The 22481-nt window shown below is 37.5% G+C and overlaps 1 protein-coding gene and 1 long non-coding RNA gene across 10 annotated transcripts in view; one reads left to right on the top strand and one right to left on the bottom strand.

Moving 5' to 3' along the window:
* Positions 1 to 7826, bottom strand: part of setd9 (SET domain containing 9) — a 28847-nt gene extending 21021 nt beyond the window's left edge. The window contains exons 1-3 of one of the 8 annotated variants that reach the window (XM_014123646.2): positions 7603 to 7826; positions 6063 to 6243; positions 1470 to 1663 (exon numbers count right to left, since the gene is read on the bottom strand). In XM_014123646.2, the coding sequence (XP_013979121.1) occupies positions 1470 to 1663; positions 6063 to 6160 (292 nt within the window). In that variant the 5' untranslated portion in view covers positions 6161 to 6243; positions 7603 to 7826. Of the gene's footprint in view, positions 1 to 1469; positions 1664 to 6062; positions 6244 to 6557; positions 6721 to 7077 lie in introns of those variants that run through there. The other 7 variants (XM_014123574.2, XM_014123583.2, XM_014123636.2 and 4 more) reach the window with 7 other exon arrangements.
* Positions 7602 to 21278, top strand: LOC123724437 (uncharacterized). Of its 2 annotated transcripts, none has more exons than XR_006756988.1 (3): positions 7602 to 7737; positions 20348 to 20420; positions 20663 to 21278. It is a non-coding gene; the product is annotated as an uncharacterized lncRNA (long non-coding RNA). The 2 variants fall into 2 exon arrangements; XR_006756990.1 differs by lacking the exon at positions 7602 to 7737 and adding an exon at positions 12654 to 12711.
* The last annotated feature ends 1203 nt before the right edge of the window (positions 21279 to 22481 follow it).

Raw genomic sequence — 22481 nt, 5'->3', positions numbered from 1 at the left:
GATTTGCAGGGAGTGCAATACATAATTAAAAGGAGGTCTGTGATTGGTTACATTGCCTACTACACCAATTTCTCTGTATAAAATGGGCCATGACTTTAAAACTTGCAGAGATGCCACTCTGGAACTAATATGCTCGTTGAGTATATTGTGTTCTACAATATATATTTAAAAAATACCAAATCTAAATTTGTATATTTCCAATATTCATGTTTAGCTATATTTCAGAAATATTTTTTTGCGGGAGGGAAATCAAAATACTACAGAACAAGCGGTAAAGCTTCATATGACACCAATGTTTGCTTTGTAGCACCTACCGATGAAACATTATGTAGTCTTAAAGGAGAAGGCCAAAATGTAATAAATATGCAAACTTTGATAAATGATTTCTCAATTATGCTTTTACATACAGTGCATTCAGAAGTATTCAGAACCCTTGATTTTTTCCACATTTTATTATGTTAGTCTTATTCTAAAATTGATTAAATTGTTTTTTCCCCCTCATCAATCTACACACAATACTCCTCAATGACAAAGCAAAAAACAGGTTTAGACATTTTTGCTAATTTATTAAAAATAGAAAACTGAAATGTACATAAGTATTCAGACCCTTTTTCTCAGTACTTTGTTGAAGCACCTTTGGCATCAATTACAGCCTCATGTCTTCTTGGGTATGACACTACAAGCTTGGCACACCTGTATTTGGGGAGTTTCTCCCATTCTTCTCTGCAGATCCTCTCAAGCTCTGTCAGGTTGGATGGGGAGCGTCGCTGCACAGCTATTTTCAGGTTTCTCCAGAGATGTTTCAACAAAGTACTGAGTAAAGGGTCTGAATACTTACGTAAATGTGATTTCAGTTTGTTTTTAAATAAGTGTACAAAAAAAATTCTAAAAACCTGTTTTTGCTTTGTCATTATGGGGTATTGTGTGTAGGTTGATGAGGGGGAAAAATAATTGAATCCATTTTAGAATAAGGCTGTAATGTAACAAAATATGGAAAAAGTCAAGGGGTCTGAATATTTTCAGAATGCACTGTATGTCAACAATCCTTCCTCTAAAGGACCATTCTACTGATTACATTTCATGAAAATCCCCAAAATCATGGTCAATATTTGTCTAGGTTTCGTGAGGAATCCCTCCAAATAGTTGAGCTGTGCTTGATTTAGTTTCCTCTGTATACTGGAACAGTTTCGATCAAGCACAAGTCAGTAAGTATTTAAAAGTATATGATATTGTATACATTTGACCTAGGTCTGATTCTTATCTCTGGTAAATAGAACACTAACACGATTAATTCAACTCATCGACAACTCATCAAGCCCCTAAGTCATTGAATAAGCTGCGTTAATGCTGGGCTGAAACAAAAGCCTGCACACCCTGTGCCTAGGAGCCAGTTTAACAAATGCTGTGCTTTTATGTCTTTCCCACCCATGATTCCATTCCCTAACAAAAGGCAGAAACAAAAACACAACCTATGTCTGGTCCCTCAGTGGTCTCTGGGCTGAGGTAGCGGGTTTGAGTCGAGGCGGGAAGCAGACGTAACACCTCTTCCTGGTGTGCAACGTCATTTCTGAGCAGTGCCCTAAAAAGATGTAGTAGTGTTTCTAACACCACCTCATCCGAGGCCAGCCTGTCTTTTGAGCGCTCTGTGACCTGGCGAATAGTTCTGTGGGGAAAAAAAGACAGAATAGGCCATTGCAAATCAGCTCTTCACTTACTTTGAGGCAAAAAAAAATATGCTTCCACTAAATGTCTGGATGCTGCAGAGGTGCTTGCCTGCTTGAGCACAAGAATGCAAGCCCTAATAATCAAGGGGATAGCCAACATAAATCAGCAGATTATGCAAAGTAAAGATAATGAAACTAGAAAAGCACATTTCCTAAAGAAAATATATGCTTGTTAGCTTGTCTTAAAGTATCTATTGTTGTGAAATAAGTAATAGAAGTGACTGCAGTAGTAGTGGTAGTGACTGATTATAGTTGGAAAAAGTAGGTAGATGGAAAGATTGATTGATTGGATAGGATAGCCTGAATATGTTGGTTTGGTGTCTAGCTTGAACGGTCGAGAGTTATTGTTGGTGGGTTATTTTATGCATATTTTTAGAGTTAAAGGTTTTAAAAGAACAGAAAGTTAGGATAGATTGAACATTTGAAAGTTAGTCTTATACATAGAGAATGATAGAGGACCCTAGATGGATAAAACTTGTTTTTGCAGGGGCATTTTGAAGCAGTCAACTAGGTGGGACTTCCTATGGATTAAGGAAGGATCACGATTCCATCCAAGTCATCAGGAGGGATCAACCAATTAATTACACTCTTCAGCAAACATTCTATAACTGGAGGTGGCAGTAATTCGCCAACCTTGGCTTTATACCTGTAGAAAAACAACACACTCCAGATGGCAGTATGCACACTTTCAGTTTGTATACCAACTCATATAAGTAGTAGAGAAGAAAATTGTCTACATTAAAATGGAGATGGCCTCAATGGCATTGCCCATGCAGTCACAGATGTCATAATGGTACAGATACACATATCTCTATGGTCTTATAGCTTAAAAATGCAATATGTAACTTTTTGGGCGATCTGACCAAATTCACATAGAACTATAGTCTAAGAAGCAGTAGATCTGTTCTATGTCTGCCATTTCTATGCTTCCCGTTAATAACTTTTGTTTTTGCGTCTTTTGGTTTTGTACACCAGCTTCAAACAGCTGAAAATACAATATTTTGGTTATTGAAAATATATTTCACAGCGGTTTAGATGGTATAATGATTATCTACACGATACAGTTGAAGTCGGAAGTTTACATACACCTTAGCCAAAATCATTTACACACTGTCACAATTCCTGACATTAAATCCTAGTAAAGATTCCCTGTCTTAGGTCAGTTAGTATCACCAGTTAATTTTAAGAATGTGAAATGTCAGAATAATAGTAGAGAGAATGATTTACTTCAGCTTTCATTTCTTTCATCACATTCCCAATTGGTCAGAAGTTCACATACACTCAATTAGTATTTGGTAGCATTGGCTTTAAATTGTTTAACTTCGGTAAAACATTTCTGGTAGCCTTCCACAATAAGTTGGGTGAATTTTGGCCCATTCCTCTTGAAAGAGCTGGTGTAACAGAGTCAGGTTTATTGGCCTCCTTGCTCACACCCACTTTTTCAGTTCTGCCCACATATTTTCTATGGGATTGAGGTCAGGGCTTTGTGATGGCCATTCCAATACCTTGACTTTGTTGTCCTGAAGCCATTTTGCCACAACTTTGGAAGTATGATTGGGGTCATTGTCCATTTGAAAGACCCATTTGTGACAAAGCTTTAAACTTCCTGACTGATGTCTTGAGATGTTGCTTCAATATATCCACATAATTTTCCAATCTCATGATCTCATCTATTTTGTGAAGTGCGCCAGTCCCTCCTGCAGCAAAGTATGCCCACAACATGATGCTGCCACCCCCGTGCTTCATGGTTGGGATGGTGTTTTTCGGCTTGCAAGCCTCCCCCTTTTTCCTCCAAACATAATGATGATCATTATGGCCAAACAGTTATATTTTTGTTGCATCAGACCAGAGGACATTTCTTCAACGATCTTTGTCCCCATGTACAGTTGCACACCGTAGTCTGGCTTTTTTATGGTGGTTTTGGAGCAGTGGCTTCTCTCTTGCTAAGCGGCCATTCAGGTTATGTCAATATAGGACTTGTTATACTGTGGATATAGATACTTCTATACCCATTTCCTCCAGCATCTTCACACGGTTCTTTACTGTTGTTCTAGGAGTGATTTGCACTTTTCGCACCAAAGTATGTTTATCTCTAGGAGACAGAATGCGTCTCCTTCCTGAGCGGTATGACGGCTGCGTGGTCCCATAGTGTTTATACTTGCGTAGTATTGTTTGTACAGATGAACATGATGCCTTCAGGCATTTGGAAATTGCTCCCAAGGATGAACCAGACTTGTGGAGGTCTACCATTTTTTTCTGAAGTCTTGGCTGATTTCTTTTGGTTTTCCCATGATGTCAAGCAAAGAGGCACTGAGTTTGAAGGTTGGCCTTGAAATACATCCACAAGTACACCTCTAATTGACTCAAATTATGTCAATTAGCCTATCAGAAGCTTCTAAAGCCATGATGGAATTTTCTGGAATTTTCCAAGCTGTTTAAAGGCAGTCAACTTAGTGCATGTAAACTTCTGACCCACTGGAATTGTGATACAGTGAAATAATCTGTCTGTAAACAATTGTTGGAAAAATGACTTGTCATGCATGAAGAAGATGCCCTAACCTACTTGCCAAAACTATAGTTTGTTAACTCTTTAGGAATAGGGGGCAGCATTAGGAAGTTTGGATGAAAAGCGTGCCCAAAGTAAACTGCCTGTTACTCAGGCCCAGAAGCTAGAATATGCATATAATTAGTAGATTTGGATAGAAAACATTCTAAAGTTTCCAAACTGTTAAAATGGTTGTGAGTATAACAGAACTCATATGGCAGGTTGAAAACCTGAGAAAAATCCAACCAGGAAGTGGTAATTTGAGGTTTGTAGTTTTCAAGTGAATGCCTATCAAATTATCCAGTGTCTGTGGGGTCAGATTGCACTTCCTAAGGCTTCCACTAGATGTCAACAGTCTTTAGAAGTTGTTTCAAGCTTCTATTGTGAAAGGGGAGCGAATAAGACCACTCTAAGCAGGTGCTCAGCTGAAAGCCTTTAGTTTAGTCATGCGCTCCGTTCCCTTTCTAATAAAAACAGTATTGTCCGGTTGAAACATTATTGAATATTTATGATAAAAATACCCTAAGGATTGATTAGAAACATCGTTTGACATGTTTCTACGAACTCTAATGGAACTTTTGGGGCTTTTCGTCTAGACTTTGTGCATTTGGATTACTGGACTAAACGCACAAACAAAAAGGAGGTATTTGGACAGAGATGAACTTTATCGAACAAAACAAACTTATTGTCTAACATGGAATCCTGGGAGTGCCACCAGATGAAGATCATCAAAGGTTAGTGATTCATTTTAACGCAATTTCTGACTTTTGACACCTTTCCTTCTTTGGAAAATGTCTGTATGGTTTTTTTGTGGCTAGGCGCTGTCCTAACATAATCGCATGGTGTGCTTTAGCCGTAAAGCCTTTTTGAAATCGGACACTGTGGTTGGATTAACAAGAAGTTTCTTTAAAATGGTGTATAATACTTGTACGTTTGAGGAATTTTAATTATGAGATTTCTGTTGTTTGAATTTGGCGCCCTGCAATTTCACTGGCTGTAGGCCAGGTGTTCCGCTAGCAGAACCCCCTTCCCAGATTAACAATAAATTTGTGGAGTGGTTGAAAAATGAGTTTTAATGACTCCAACCCAAGTGTGTAACCTTCCGACTTCAACTGTACTTGCTTATCGTCACAAACTAAAATTAGGCAAAATATTCAAATTTTAGCAACCAGGAAATGGCATAGTGATTTTTGCATATAGCACCTTTAATTGGCCAAGGAGCAGGACCATTTTGAACAGCTACCTCTGTAGAACTATGATTCTCATTCAAACCCATGTTAAGTTATACACATTCAAAATTGGTTAGAGTTCAAAAACGATATATAATAATCAAAAAGCTATTAAGTAGGGTCAGTCTTAACATTCAATGTTGGTTTGGAGTTGATAGCTTAAACGGTGAAAGAGAGAGGTCTATACGTTTTTGTTTTCTGGCTCTTTTCATTTCAATTGAAATGCATTGGGAGCTCATTTAAATATTTTTGCAGTTCAAAAAGTATATGCGCTATCATTAAGATTTTCTCAAGCAATCTAAATTGGGTCAGTCTGCAGATTTAATAGTTCGTTTCCGGTTAATAGCTTAAATCGTTTAAGCACTAGAGCGAGGGGAATAAATAGAATATTACGAGTATATTTCAGAAATCTTGAGTGGTCTTTTCTTCAGCAAGTACTTTAATTACATTGTTACCATTATATTAACATAGGCCAACACAATTGCACTGAATTGTGCACCTTTCTCGATCAATTTCTTCATACATAAAACCATTGTACACGTAATTCAGAGACTTAAGACTTACCTCTCATTTTTACGAAGATTCAATGCAATCCACGGAACGAATCTGTGTCTGTAGGACTTCCATTTGTCTTGAATTCTTGTCATGACAATTCTGAACATGATCTGGACATGTAGGCTGACATGTTGGTTGGGTTCTCCCCGTAAATCAAGTTGCTGCTGGAAAAAAACGCTACCGCCATCTGCTGAAAGAAGGGAGAAACAGGGCTACTTAAGCAGTAAAATAAAAAATAACACGTCGTGCAAATAGTTTATAGACCTGCACGAAGAAGTTGAATTACTCTAGCCTAGTTAAACATTGTTAATTTGTAGCCCAAAAACATTGAAAACACATAGCGTTTTGAAATGGAAGGTATTGTCATTATAGCCCATTTGACAATGAATAGCAGTAGCCATGACTGTATGCAACAATAGCATATACACTGTATACATATGTACATTTATCAAGACCCTCACTGCCAAAATGTTACGTAATCTTTTCTAACTGTCCAATATTAACCTTGGACTTGTTCAAGTCGTGCGCAAAGTGGAAACATCTGCCGTTCAGCCCGTGAACAAGTTATGCTGCGTTAAAACAGTCATACCAGTAGGCATAGCAGGGAGACAGAGGGTGACGGCGGAGTTTGTAACGTTATGAAGGAGGCCAAGATGGCGGCTTGAGCAAACGCTTTTTTACCGAGCTCCGCACCAAACTTCAGAAATATTGTGAAAAAAAACAAGTTTACAGTCATTACTGTTTTTATTTGTTCAAGAAATAATAACTTTCCAGTGATTGGAATACGAATTTGATCATTTATTTCGGCATGTCCATGCGAAGTCGTGACAAAAAAAGGAAGAAGCTAGCCGTTCTATTGCTAATCAACAAGAGAGAAACGTGCTTATAGACAACTGCCATAACTGCGCTTGGCCTATGGATAATATCATGCTGTTGAAGATGACGAATTCCCCCTCTTTACCGGTTACTCCGTGCAAACCTCCACCCTCCAAAAAACCCAACATGAACTCTACCCTCTCCATACTCATCAACTCCAGGTCTGACGCCATTGTGAAAATGGTTATCGAAGGCATGAAAAAGACTGGAGTTTGCATGTGGTGAAAGGATGTGAAAATGAGAGGGGCAAAAGTTGAAAAAAGTGTGGGAAAGAATAACAATGTCTACCATAGACGTCTCACTGATCTGGAATAATACACAAGATGGAACCTGAGACTCTACGGCGTGCCAGAGGTGGAGAATGAGGATGTGCGAGGAGAGGCTATCCGTATCTGCCAAGAAGTTAAGCCTGCAGAGAAGAACAAAGTTGGTAATACCATCGACGTTGTGCATCGCCTCGGCAAGAAGCAACAGCAAAATGATTCAAGACCAAGGGGTATCATCATCCTCTTCACTGCTTGATTCTACAGGGATGCTGTCAGGAAAGCTGCTAGGCAGAACGCCTTCCTTCAGAGCCATGGTATGCGTTTCACCGAGCATCTCAGCCCGGAGGACATAGAAAGAAGGAACAAGTTGTGGCCAACGATAACGAAATGAGGGAAAGGCTGCTTACTTCGTAGGAGGACGAGGCTTCATCAACGGTTCAGAAATCCATATTCCTCCCTAAAATCTGACCAGAAGGAACAGATTGATGATTTCGGCCATCTCATTTTCCTTGTGTTGTTTAACTTTACCTAACAAGCATCAGGTGACTATTTTTCGGAATACTCAGGTACTTCAATGTATTCGTTTGTTCTTGTATGACCAGAAGGCCTATTTTGTTTACAAACTTACGAAGAAGACTGAAAGTTGTATTTTTTTTTTTTATCTATACAGTAACTAAGATACTGTTTTAAAGGGCATACAGGTCTGCTCTGACTTTACACGGTTATTGTTCGATTTAGTTATTAATACTTATTTCCAAATGAAAAAGGTCTTAGGAACATGTATATGTAAAACATTTTTTATTTAAAAAAAAATGTATGATCAGTTTTCATATGCACTTAAAATAGTAGGTACCCTTTTTATTTAAATTATTATTTTGTATTTAATTTCTTAGAATAGTTCCTGATTACACTAAAGAGGGTTTTTAATCTGTCTTACTACAAAGAACCCTTGGTTTGGTCTTGAACATAATTTTCAGTTGAGTTGAATTTCAAAAGCCGGATAACATCTAGCTCAGAGTTTATGGAATAAGCTATTTTCACTTTAAATTGACTTAAATGATGCAGATCTCGGTTCCTTATCGCTTATGTTCACTGCTCCTACGTTTTTGACTCATCCTACTACAGTTTATACCTTTTATATAATCTTTGTTGTTTTGTCTTTGTCTATATTTTCTATTAATGCTAGGGGGTTATGAAACAATGTGAAGCGCAAGGTCTTATTTTTATTTGCTAAACAATTTCGAACAGATTTTTGCTTTTTTTCAAGAGTCTGACTCAATTTTCGGCTGATGCCAACTTCTGGAGGTCACAGTGGGGCAACGATATTTGGCTTTCCCATGGATCTGAACGCTCCGCTGGTGTCACTACAATGAAAAATACCTTTGGTAATATTTATTCTACACTCGGAATGTGACCCCTTTGGTCACTTTATTTGTCTTGTGATCAGTTACAATGACATTATGCTCATTACTGTAAACGTCTACGTGTACAACACCAAACATGAGAATGATGAGTTGCTTGAATCTATAGAGAAACATACTTCATTGGTTATCTAAATTTCCGAATTCGTTATTATTGATAGGAGGGGACTTTAACATTACTATAGATAATTCAACTGATAGATGGCCCCCAGGTAGGCCAACCAATTAATACTTTTTATGGAAACGTTTGATCTTACTGATATATGGAGAGAGGGGTTTCCGGCCGACAGATCATCAACTTGGAGTAACAAAACAGGTTCCAGACAATCCAGAATAGATTTTTGGCTTATATCCAAATGTATTGATAGTGAGTGTGTTACTACAAATAGTTGTACTACTCCCCTCACAGACCATAGGGCCATTTACATTGATATCAAAATATTTACCCCTGATACTAATCTTGGTAGAGCATCCTACTGGAAGATAAATAGCTCATTTATTAAATAATGATATAGGTAAGTTTGAGGTTAAAGATCTGCTTTCACACTTTAGGGAAAGGGCTTGTGAAGAAAAATCTTATTGCAAGAACTGGGAGCTCATTAAATTTGAGGTGTCCAAATACCTTAGAAAATATGGTAGTAATCTTGCTGAGGAGGAAAAGGTGATCATTAAGATAACTTCCCTTTCTCATAGATCCCCAACCGGCCCCTCGGGGGAGGAGAAGATGGAACTGATTGAGTTACAAAAACTGATATATATATATATATATTAAAATCAGAAGGAGCCTTTATTAGATCAAGGAAAAAATGGATTGAGGAGGGAGAACAGAATTCATCCTTTATCTTTAGCCTTGAGAAATTTCACTCTACAAATAACACTATCCATAAGTTAAACATTGATGGTGTTATTACAGATAACCAAAAATGTATCACTAAATACTGTAGCAATTTTTACAGAAAATTGTATAGCTCTACGTACCGTCAGGAATCCACAGATGTTTTTTGACTCACTGAATAATGTTCACTCTATCAGTGATATAGAATCTAAACAGTGTGATGAACCCATCAAAGTTGAAGAGATTATAGTCTATCAAACATCTAAAGAACAATAAATCACCAGGTGTTGATGGAATTACATCAGAATTGTACAAATTATTTTCTAAACAAGTAGCTCCCTTCCTATTTGAAGTCTTTTTAGAGAGTATTAAAAACAATGTTCTCCCTCCTACAATGAGTCAGGGGTTAATAAAAAAGAAGTGCGGCTCATCGATAACTGCCGTCCAATTTGTCTTCTTAATAATGACTATAAGATATTAGCCTTACTACTTGCAAAAAGAATTAAAGAAGTCCTGGATGCAATCATTGATGAAACACAATCTGGCTTTCTAAGGAACAGACATTTCTAACAATATCGGACTAGTATTAGACATACTTGACTACTCAGACCTAATAACCGAGGATAGCTTCATATTATTTTGAGATTTTTCTAAAACATTTGACACTGTAGAGCATCAGTTCCTCTTCCACTCCCTTGAGAGACTTGGCTTTGGGGATTTTTTTTCTGTAAGGCTATTAAGACTCTATACAAATGGTAACAGCTCTATCAAATTGAAATATGGCATCTCTCCTCTCTTTAACTCAAATCTAGGTATTAGGCAAGGTTGTTCTATCTCTCCGTACCTGTTTTTATTAATCACCCAACTTCTTACAAATTGTTTAAATAATAATCCTGTACAAGGTATTTCCATAGCTGGTAAAGAAATTATTATAAGCCAGCTGGCTGACAATACTACACTTTTTCTGAAAGATGCTAACCAAATTCCCATATCGATCAATGTGATTGCAATCCTTTTCCAAAGCGTCTGGTCTATATCCTAACATTAATAAATGTGAACTCATGGCTGTCAAAGATTGTGTGACACCTTCATATTATGGTATTCCAGTGAAAGAAGAACTTACATATTTAGGCATAACCATTACTAAGGATCAGAAGTCTAGAGGCTTACTAAATTTTAACCCTCTTATTTAAAAAGCCCAGAAGAAGCTAAATCAAGTCGCTCTGTAGCCATTATCTTTAAAAGGAAGAGACCTTCAGCCTTGGTTATTAGGAATCTCTAGACTAACATATGGCGCTCTATCTTTATATCTTGACAGTAAAATAAGCAAGGAGATAGACCAGATGCTTTTCAACTTTTTGTGGAGAAACCGTACCCATTACATTAGGAAAACTGTTGTAATGAACACTTATGTTAATGGTGGGCTGAATTTTCTGGACTTTACTATCTTAAATAATACTTTTAAGATCAATTGGATAAAACAATTCCTAAGAAGACCCACTTCTATGTGGAATGTTATTCCTCATGTCTTCTCTACTTTTGGTGGCCTTAACTTCATGTTGGTTTGCAATTATAATATTGACAAAGTTCCAGTGAAACTTTCTGCTTTTCATCGGCAGGTTTTCTTGTCATGGTCCTTAATTTATAAGCATAATTTTCCTCCACACAGATATTATATATGGAATAATCGGGATATATTGTATAAAAGTACTTCTTTGTTTTTAGAATATTGGTTATGAAATAATATCCTATTGGTGAGTCAACTGTTAAGTGCAGAGGGTCTTTCACTCAGTTATAAGGAATTCTTATCACTTTACAAGGTCCTTGAAACACCTAAAGATTTTGCAATTGTTTTAGATGCCATTCCCCCAGGTGTTGCTTTATTATTCAGGAACGCATCAAGACCCTCTGAGCCTACCTTCTGTTGACTCATCAGTAGAAAAGATTAGTTATTTTGATCCATTCAACAACAGAGCGATACGAACCTTGTTTCAGCAGGATGTTGTATCTATACCTTATGTCATGCCTTATTGGAATGGATTTATTGATAATATCTGTTGGAAAAAAGTTTGGATGTTGCCACACACACATACCTACTTGTTAACAAAATTAAGGAAGTTTCCTTTAAAATGATTCATAAATATTATCCTGCCAACCACTATATGAAGAAGTTTAAGGAAAACATCAACTCAAATTGCTCCTTTTGTAATGACCACCCAGAAACAGTGTTGTATCTTTTTTGGGCATTGTATTCATGTAAGAAAACTGGCAAGACATCAGTAGATTTATAATTGAACACATTTATGATCTTACACTATTGTGGATAGATGTACTGCTTGGATTCTTTACCTACGATAGAAGTAATCTGAAACATTTTTATGTAATTTCATTATTTTTTGGCCAAATTTCATATTCACAAATGTAAATTTACAAACAAAACACCACATTTTCTTACCTTACAAAAAGAAATTGAACTGTATTTTAAGACAATGAAATACTCTACTAACAAAAAAGCTGTTAGAATAATAAGTATATGTATGTCCCTTAACTGTTGGGTCTAGGGGGCAGCATTTGCACGTCTGGATAAAAAAATTTACCTGATTTTAATCTGGTTACTAATCCTACCCAGTAACTAGAATATGCATATACTTATTATATATGGATAGAAAACACTCTAAAGTTTCCAAAACTGTTTGAATGGTGTCTGTGAGTATAACAGAACTCATTTGGCAGGCAAAACCCTGAGACATTTTCTGACAGGAAGTGGATACCTGATGTGTTGTATTGACTTTAAACCTATCCCATTGAAAAACACAGGGGCTTAGGAATATTTTGGCACTTCCTATTGCTTCCACTAGATGTCACCAGCCTTTACAAAGTGTTTTGAGTCTTCTGGAGGGAGATCTGACCGAACAAGAGCCATGGAACGATGATGTCCCATTAGACACCTGGCGCGCGAGTTCATGTTGGGTACCCTCGTTCCAATACGTTATAAAAGAGTATGCATTCGTCCACCTTGAATATTATTCATGTTCTGGTTAAAAAAGGCCCTAATGATTTATGCTATACAAGGTTTGACATGTTTGAACGAACGGAAATATATTTTTTCCCCTCGTTCATGACGAGAAGTCTGGCTGGCTTACATCATGTGCTAACGAGACGGAGATTTTTGGACATAAATGATGAGCTTTTTTGAACAAAACTACATTCGTTATGGACCTGTGATACCTGGAAGTGACATCTGATGAAGAGAATCAAAGGTAATGGATTATTTACATAGTATTTTCGATTTTAGATCTCCCCAACATGACGTCTAGTCTGTATCGCAACGCGTATTTTTCTGGGCGCAGTGCTCAGATTATTGCAAAGTGTGATTTCCCAGTAAGGTTATTTTTAAATCTGGCAAGTTGATTGCGTTCAAGAGATGTAAATCTATAATTCTTTAAATGACAATATAATATTTTACCAATGTTTTCTAATTTTAATTATTTAATTTGTTACGCTGACTTGACTGCCGGTAATTGGAGGGAAACGATTTCCTCAACATCAATGCCATAGTAAAACGCTGTTTTTGGATATAAATATGAACTTGATAGAACTAAAAATGCATGCATTGTCTAACATAATGTCCTAGGAGTGTCATCTGATGGAGATTGTAAAAGGTTAGTGCATTTTAGCTGGTTTTATGGTTTTGGTGACCCTGTCTTTGACTTGACAAAACATTACACACAACTCTTGTAAATGTACTGTCCTAACATACTCTAAATTTATGCTTTCGCCGTAAAACCTTTTTGAAATCGTAAAACGTGGTTAGATTAAGGAGATGTTTATCTTTCAAATGGTGTAAAATAGTTGTATTTTTGAAAAATTTGAATTTTGACATTTATTTGGATTCAAATTTGCCGCTCTTGAAATGCACCTGCTGTTGATGGAGTGCACCACGGGTGGCACGCTAGCGTCCCACCTAGCCCCAAGAGGTTTTAAGGTCCTTGTGTCATGTGATATTGTACCCCCTAGCCCAATTGTCCTTTGTATATTAGTTATATATATACTTGTGTTCCCACATGTACTTCCTGTATTGATTTGTTAGTAAAAATAAATAAAAAAGAGGGTGATGGCAAAACCAAGCCAGTACGACGTTGCTATGGTGATTTCAGTAAACAAACAGTCCAAATCAACATCAGGTAGAATACCAATGGAATTTTTTTAAATATTTAATCTCTGGCGGCAAGTCCCGTCGAGAGTGACGGTATTCACCGCCAGCCTCAACCAAGTGTAGGTAGCTGCAATGGGCGTGTCTCGTGAATTGGGATGATAGGTAGCACTGATGGGCGCTGGATTTAAAAGGAGGAAATCATACCATTCAAATGGTGAATGTGGTATCCCACACGCCACATGTGTGGTACGTGTTACATTTCAATAGCGATTCAGAACATTGTACTGTGTGATACGCAACCAGTTCAACTGTGATTTTGGACAATTTCAACTAAGACTAAGTGCACATGTTCGTCATAGAAGGCCAAAGTTCAAATTCATGGGTTTTCGGAAAATTGTCCTTTCTCACCAGTAGCAGCATAGAGCAAGCGTGTGTTAGCTATGTAACTTGATATTTCTGCCATCCATTCTGACATTGTGGGAAGATAACCAACCTTCCAATTAATGACAATGCATTTCATAACCGCTATAAATGCTAGGTTACACAGTTTCTTCTTATAACAGTCTCCAGTATCAATATTTCCAAGCAAACAAAAACAGGGAGAAGGGTGAATCTGTAGCCATGCTAAGATAAAAGATCATACTCTTTCCCAGAATTCAGCCAGCCTTCACAAGAGCATAACATACACTACCAGTCAAAAGTTTTAGAACAACTACTCGTTCAAGGGTTTGTTATTTTTACTATTTTCTACATTTGCAGAATAATAGTGAAGACAACAAAACTATGAAATAACACATATGGAATCATGTAGTAACCAAAAAAGTGTTAAACAAATCAAAATATATTTTATATTTGAGCTTCTTCAAAGTAGCCACCCTTTGCCTTGATGACAGCTTTGCACACTCTTGGCATTCTCTCAACCAGCTTCATGAGGTAGTCACCTGGAATGCATTTCAATTAACAGGTGTGTCTTGTTAATTTGTGGAATTTCTTTCCTTCTTAATGCGTTTGAGCTAATCAGTTGTGTTGTACGTAGGGGAGGTATACAGAAGATAGCCCTATTTGGTTACTACATGATTCCACATGTGTTATTTCATAGTTTTGATGTCTTCACTATTATTCTACAATGTAGAAAATTGAAAAAATAAAGAAAAACCCTTGAAAGAGTAGGTGTGTCCCAACTTTTGACTGGTACTGCATGTATATATACAGTTGAAGTCGGAAGTTTACATACACCTTAGCCAAATACATTTAAACTCTATTTTTCCCACAATTACTGACATTTAATCCAAGTAAAAATTCCCTGTCTTAGGTCAGTTAGGATCACACTTTATTTTAAGAATGTGAAATGTCAGAATAATAGTAGAGAGAATTATTTATTTCAGCTTTTATTTCTTTCATCACATTCCCAGTGGGTCAGAAGTTTACAAACACTCAATTGGTATTTTGTAGCATTGCCTTTAAATTGTTTATCTTGGGTCAAACGTTTCAGGTAGCCTTCCACAAGCTTCCCACAATAATTTGGGTGAATTTTGGCCCATTCCTCCTGACAGAGCTGGTGTAACTGAGTCAGGTTTGTAGGCCTCCTTGCTCGCACACAATTTTTCAGATCTGCCGACAAATTTTCTATAGGGTTGAGGTCAGGGCTTTGTGATGGCCACTCCAATACCTTGACTTTGTTTTCCTGAAGCCATTTTGCCACAACTTTGGAAGTATGCTTGGGGTCATTGTCCATTTGGAAGACCCATTTGCGACCAAGCTTTAACTTCCTGACTGATGTCTTGAGATGTTGCTTCAATATATCCACATAATTTTCCTATCTCGTGATGCCATCTATTTTGTGAAGTGCACCAGTCTGCACCAAAGCAACCCCACAACATGATGCTTCCACCCCCGTGCTTCACGGTTGGGATGGTGTTCTTCAGCTTGCAAACATTCCCCTTTTCCCTCCAAACATAACAAAGGTCATTACAGCCAAAGAGTTCCATTTTTGTTTCATCAGACCAGAGGACATTTCTCCAAAAAGTACAATCTTCGTCCCCATGTGCAGTTGCAAACCGTAGTCTGGCTTTTTTATGGCGGGTTTGGAGCAATGGCTTCTTCCTTGCTGAGCGGCCTTTCAGGTTATGTCGATATAGGACTCATTTTATTGAGGATATAGATACGTTTGTACCTGTTTCCTCCAGCATCTTCACAAGGTCCTTTTCTGTTGTTCTGGGATGGATTTGCACTTTTCGCACCAAAGTACGTTCATCTATAGGAGACAGAATGCGTCTCCTTCCTGAGCGGTATGATGGCTGCGTGGTCCCATGGTGTTTATACTTGCGTACTATTGTTTGTACAGATGAACGTGGTACCTCCAGGCATTTGGAAATTGCTCCCAAGGATGAACCAGATTTGTGGAGGTCTACAATTTTTGTTTCTGAGGTCTTAGCTGATTTCTTTGGATTTTCCCATGATGTCAAGCAAAGGGGCACTGAGTTGAAAGGTAGGCCTTGAAATACATCCACAGGTATACCTCCAATTGACTTTGCAAAAGGCACTCGCACATCTGAGCAATCTTTTTTGCAGGTGCATGGTAAAAGTTGAACAAGATGAAGGAAAAGGGAAACCGCACACTGCTCTTGATAGTATCACTGATCTTTAATAAGCTTAGGTATCGGCCTCACGGCTTTTGTGAATTAAAAACAAAATCGCACCCGTATGTAGACCTAGCCTATGTATATTATGTTGTGAATTTGAACATGAATTATGTCCCTATTTAAGATTACTCTGAAGTTTTTAATACAATGTACCTAATGATGAATGAAAACTTATGTCCTCATTGTGGTTTTACAGACGTGTTTAATACGTCTTATTTACCCAGTTTATTCGAATATTTGTGAAATGCATATTGTTATATTTGGTTGCACTTATTTGTTTTCTTTCCCCTCCAACCCCTTTCGATGCTTGGAACGGATGTGGGTGGGGCTAGGTCTACATAAGGGTGCTATTTTGTTTTTAATTCACAAAAGCTCTGACGAAGGCCGTGAGGCCGATACCTAAGCTTATTAAAGATCAGTGATACTATCAAGAGCAGTGTGCGGTTTCCCTTTTCCTACACCTCTAATTTACTCAAATGATGTCATTTAGCCTATCAGAAGCTTCTAAAGCCATGACATCATTTTCTGGAATTTTCCAAGCTGTTTAAAGGCACAGTCAACTTAGTGCATGTAAACTTCTGACCCACTGGAATTGTGATACAGTGAATTATAAGTGAAATAATCTGTCTGTAAACAATTGTTGAAAAAATGACTTGTGTCATGCACAAAGTAGATGTCCTAACCGACTTGCCAAAACTATAGTTTGTTAACAAGAAATTTGTGGAGTGGTTGAAAAACGAGTTTTAATGACTAAGTGTATGTAAACTTCCAACTTCAACTGTATATACAGAGTATGAGGCCTTTGCAGAGAACTGTAGGCGTGACATGAAGTTGAACTAAAGGCTCTTGATTCTACCCTTGCCAATCACCAAACCTTCTCCCACAGTTGCTGATATCACCAACCTCCATCATGTTTGAGCACTTACATCAGAAAAATGCTCCAGAGCAATAAGGGGAAAAAACCCAGTAAACATACATATCTTGAAACTGTTTTCCAATAAAAGCTATTTACTGTATGTACTGAACCGAAGGACTTTTTAAATGTTGCTTCTGTAATGTACCTTATAATATAGGTGACCTCCTTCGCTGGTGTAGATGGACGTCACAAGGATGGGCTCCTACATGTGCTCATAGATGTTGCCCTTCAGTGGGTACACCCCCACCTGGAACTCCTAGGACACACACAAACAAATGTGTGTAAAGCAGGTTAAGAGAATGGGGTTAGTGTCCAGGGCCCAAAGACTCTCAGAGTAGGAGGGCAGATCTAGGATCAGATCCCCTCTGTCCTTATAATATTGTTCATTATGGTCTTACCTTTTGCTAATTCTTAGTCTTAATTGTTCTCTTGGGTCAAAGTGAATTGTTACATTGGGATCTAGACAACTTTTATCAGCTGGTATAGATGAACTTCATGGCGATGAGCTTCTACATGTGCTCAGTGAAGTTGCTTGCCCTCCAGTGGCCACCACCACTCTCTAGCCTGGTACTGGAAATCCTAGGTGGACAGGCAGACAGAAAGACGTACTGGCAGACTGGGCAACATAATCAAATGCACATGTTGTAGCTAATGGTGTAATTACCTTGATATGCTTTTTAGATAGTGGCTAGACAGAAACCACTGAGTCTGCTTTATTTTAAATGGAAAAGTAAAGTAAATAGAACCTTCTCAAGCTAATTTATACAGTTAAAAGGGTTGCTAGCCAGTTTTTCTAATTGGGAACTTGGAAAAAAACGAGCTCTTTTGTATTTATTTAACTAGGCAAGTCAGTTAAGAACAAATTCTTATTTATAATGATGACTTACCCCGGCCAAGCCCTAACCTGGACGACGCTGGCCAATTATGCGCCACCCTATGGGACTCCCAATCATGGCTGGTTGTGATACAGCCTGGAATCGAACCTGGTCTGTAGTGACACATCTAGCACTGAGATGCAGTGCCTTAGACTGCTGCGCCACTCGTTGACATTAGCTGGTTGGTTCTCAGAAGCGTGTAGGCCTTTTAGCTAGCTGTTTAAAAATCTACTCACTGTTATTATCATTTATGTAAAAAGACAATCAATAATATCAATCGTGTAAGCACATGGATATACTTTTTAGCAAATTATTTATTTATTTCAGACTCATGACTTAAATGGCGGGCTGTGAGTGACAGACTGAAACTCAATCTCCCATGATTCCGTAGTACCGGAACTGACCGTGTTGTCATTTGTAATATAATTAATCAACTTAATAATGTTGAACTCCGCAACCAAAATTAAGAAAAAGACAATTACTCATTATGTATTACTTTGCATACAATGTATAATAATAGAAGAAACAATTGTATTTTACATTTTAATTTGATCTGTGATAATGTAGCTAGTTTATTTATTGGCCTGTATGTGTGTCCAATAGAAAAATTATTGGTATGTCCTGCCTGCACAACCATTAAAATGATCAGAGAGAAACTCAATTGGGCCTTAGTAGTTGCTCAGTGTAACATTGTTGACAGCATATTGAGATATTTTTCACAGTGCACTCAGAATGCACAAATGCCTGTAGGGGAACCCTCATAAAAAAAAGGTTCCAGATCGAACCATTTTAAGATCAGATAAAATCTTTATTTTTGAGAGTGTAAATTATTCATTACCCCACAGCTCACTGTTTTTATTGACGACTAGGTCAAACATAGAACGACTGTTGTAGCCTAAGTTTGCGCTGGGACAGCATCAATGGCAGCATCAGTGGACTAGACTGGAAAGGTTTACTGTCCAAGTCTACGGGGCAACAGGGATGTGACCCGGCAGGCAATAGTGCAACCAATAACACTATATGACTTTGGCAAGACTGCCCTACAAAGGCAAAACGCAGTAACTATGAATTTGGTAAAACATCTTTGATCTGTTGTAATGGTTTCCTGACACAAGAACAAGCTAGTTGATCAGAATATATCATGGATTATCAGACAGAAAAATAATAAAGTAAAAAAAAAATCGGAGTTCCTGCGTTTTGCCTTTGTAGGGCAGAAGTGGGAGCCTAATAATAATATCTTACCATCAATATATAGCAACTATACAATCAAATATAGGCCTTCAACATTTTACAATCATGGAGGGACCCAGTCTAAGTAGGTGTAATGGAAATTATATGATTAAAGGTTTGACTAAATGATTTCACTCAGAAACCATATAACCTGTTGAAATGTATTAGCAATTATAAGGCTATAATAATATGTTAAAAACTATAATCCAATACTGTGTGTGAGTAGACTGTTTAAGATTAGGACACTGTTACCACTTCAAAATGAGCAGCAGAGTTGATAAGACGACCTTGGGAAAGGAACAGGAGAAGAGGCCTCCCTAAGTTAGGGAGAGAAACAACGGCCTGAGAACGGCTTAGCTGGCAGGAGATTAGAAGACAGGTGGCAAGGTTTGATAATGAATGTATGTGTACTGTGGAAAAATACAGCCGCCTAAAGTGGGGTGGAGTTCTCTACTGATGCGAGCTCATTTGGAAGGCTTTGTACATTGTATGGATTTTAGAGCTCTCATAAATAAACGTTTTGACTATTGTAGGCTGGTTCTCCGTCTGCTTCATTCAACCAGAATCTTACACACTCTGGGGGGTGGCAGACTAAGTAGTTTAATTGAATTTCGGTTTAAGAACATTAAACTTAATTCACGTAACAGTAGGGTACCCCTCAAGTAAGGTCATTTAAATAAATGATAAAGGGTATTGCATTAGGTAAAACGACCTCCTAACACTTTCTGTTGAGCACTTTGGCATTACAAGCCAATAGCTAGAAGTACTCCTAGGGTCTTTTGAAGAACTATACAGATATCCAGTTTCTGTCTGGTTCTCTGCTCTGTCATGACCTTCAGAGAGTCTGGTGTCAGGCCAATAAGTAACTCCAATAACTGAATCAGCCTTCTTAAGCAGTTTATTGATCTTGTTCTTGACGTGGACAATTTAATATCTAAAATAACCCTCTACTTACTACCTCATTCTGGAATTATGATTCACATAATATGACATGATGCTATGAGTATGACATTAAACAATTAGCCTCTTGTGTTCATATCGACAGATTATAAAGCTGCACCTTGTCCTCAATTTCAGAAATACCGGGATCAACAACAACAAAATACATGTCCAAGCTGTGCCCAAACCTTTTCAGTAAGAGCAAAAAAATGTAAGTTCTTGGAAAAATCAAACAAGTGGGTACAGGACTGATGATAAATTTGTCAGACCTGTGGATAATGCAAATACCTTCATATGAGTGAAGATATTGTTGTCACAAGCATATCTGTTGATATTTTGTTTGTGGAGGCAGACTGGCATTTTTTTTTTTTACATCTACGAGGCAGGAGACTTGTTTGATTTTCCTTTGAAATTGTACAGAAACAATGACCATAACATACTTTGTCGTTTCAGCTTTAGTCTGCTTCTGGGGAAAAAGAAGAAGATGAGTGAGGGGGGCTTAAAGGCCAGGTCCTCACCACCTCTTGGGACCTGTCAGAGGAGGAGACGGTGGATCACACTGCCCTTAGATTTGTGTTTGAGAAGTTACTTGATTGATATACACTGAGTGTACAAAACATTATGAACACCTGCTCTTTCCATGACATAGACTGATCAGGTGAATCCAGGTGAAAGCTATGATCCCTTATTGATGTATTTGTATTTATTATGGATCCCCATTAGTTCCTGCCAAGGCAGCAGCTACTCTTCCCGGAGTCCAGCAAACATTAAGGAATATACATATACATTATAATACCATTTCACAATAGATTAATTGTGTGCCCTCCAGGCACTACCTTACTACAACACAATCCAGGTGTACGTGTGTGTATAATGTGTATGTATGTGTGTGTTTGTATGTCACCTGTTAAAACCTCCACAGGATCGGTGGGTCCCCCGTGGGATGGTTGAGTAGGCTAATGTGATTAGCATGAGGTTGTAAGTAACAAGAACATTTCCCAGGACATAGACATGTCTGATATTGGCAGAAAGCTTAAATTCTTATTCATCTAACTGCACTGTCCAATTTACAGTAGCTATTACAGTGAAATAATACAATGCTATTGTTTGAGGAGAGTGCACAGTTATGAACTTGAAAATGTATTAATAAACCAATTAGGCACATTTGGGCAGTCTTGATACAACATTTTGAACAGAAATGCAATGGCTCATTGGATCAGTTTAAACTTTGCACATACACTGCTGCCATCTAGTGGCCAAAATCTAAATTGCGCCTGGGCTGGAATGATACATTATGGTCTTTCTCTTGCATTTCAATGATGATGGTACAAAAAAAATACATAAAACTCATGTTTTTTTCTTTGTATTATCTTTTACCAGATCTAATGTGTTATATTCTCCTACATTAATTTAACATTTCCACAAACTTCAAAGTGTTTCCTTTCAAATGGTATTAAGAATATGCATATCCTTGCTACAGGCAGTTAGATTTGGGTATGTCATTTTAGGCGAAAATTGAAAAAAAGGGGAGGATCCTTATTAAGCCTTGACATAATTGAGACATGGATTGTGTATGTATGACATTCAGAGGGTGAATGGGCAAGACAACATATTTAAGTGCCTTTGAACGGGGTATGGTAGTACACTGTAAACCCTTATGCTTTACTAGCACAAATATATTGAGTCGACTGAAATGAAATATTTCCAAATGTTTCACACACTCAAACACTTTAAGTGGTACTGACACAAAACTTGATGAGAAGTCATGTGAACTTTACATTTTTAAGTTGACCTGAACAATTACACACTTTTAACTACTTGTAACATATTATTTTTAAGTGACAGTAGCTTAGTTGTATAAGTGCATATAACAAAGACAGCTTGTACATTGAACATTCATTTGCTTGTAGATGCAATTTAAAAGCAATTGTAACATAACAAAACCTGATTTTTATAAGTATAACATTTGTTTTGCTTTAAGTACCTTGAACTCAATTGATTTTACTTCCTCACACATAAAAAAATACACTTATTTAAGTAATTTTGCTCACAAATGTATTTAGCGCAATTAACATAAAAAATATATTTCTATTTTGTTACATGTTCATTTTTTATTTTTATTTCACCTTTATTTAACCAGGTAGGCTAGTTGAGAACAAGTTCTCATTTGCAACTGCGACCTGGCCAAGATAAAGCAAAGCAGTTCGACACATACAACAACACAGAGTTAAACATGGAATAAACAAACATACAATCAGTAATACATTACACT

This window comes from Salmo salar, chromosome ssa01, assembly GCF_905237065.1.
Source record: "Salmo salar chromosome ssa01, Ssal_v3.1, whole genome shotgun sequence".
Lineage (NCBI taxonomy): Eukaryota > Metazoa > Chordata > Actinopteri > Salmoniformes > Salmonidae > Salmo > Salmo salar.
Note: the sequence above shows the minus strand (reverse complement) of the source record. Positions and strands in the feature narration are given on the sequence as shown.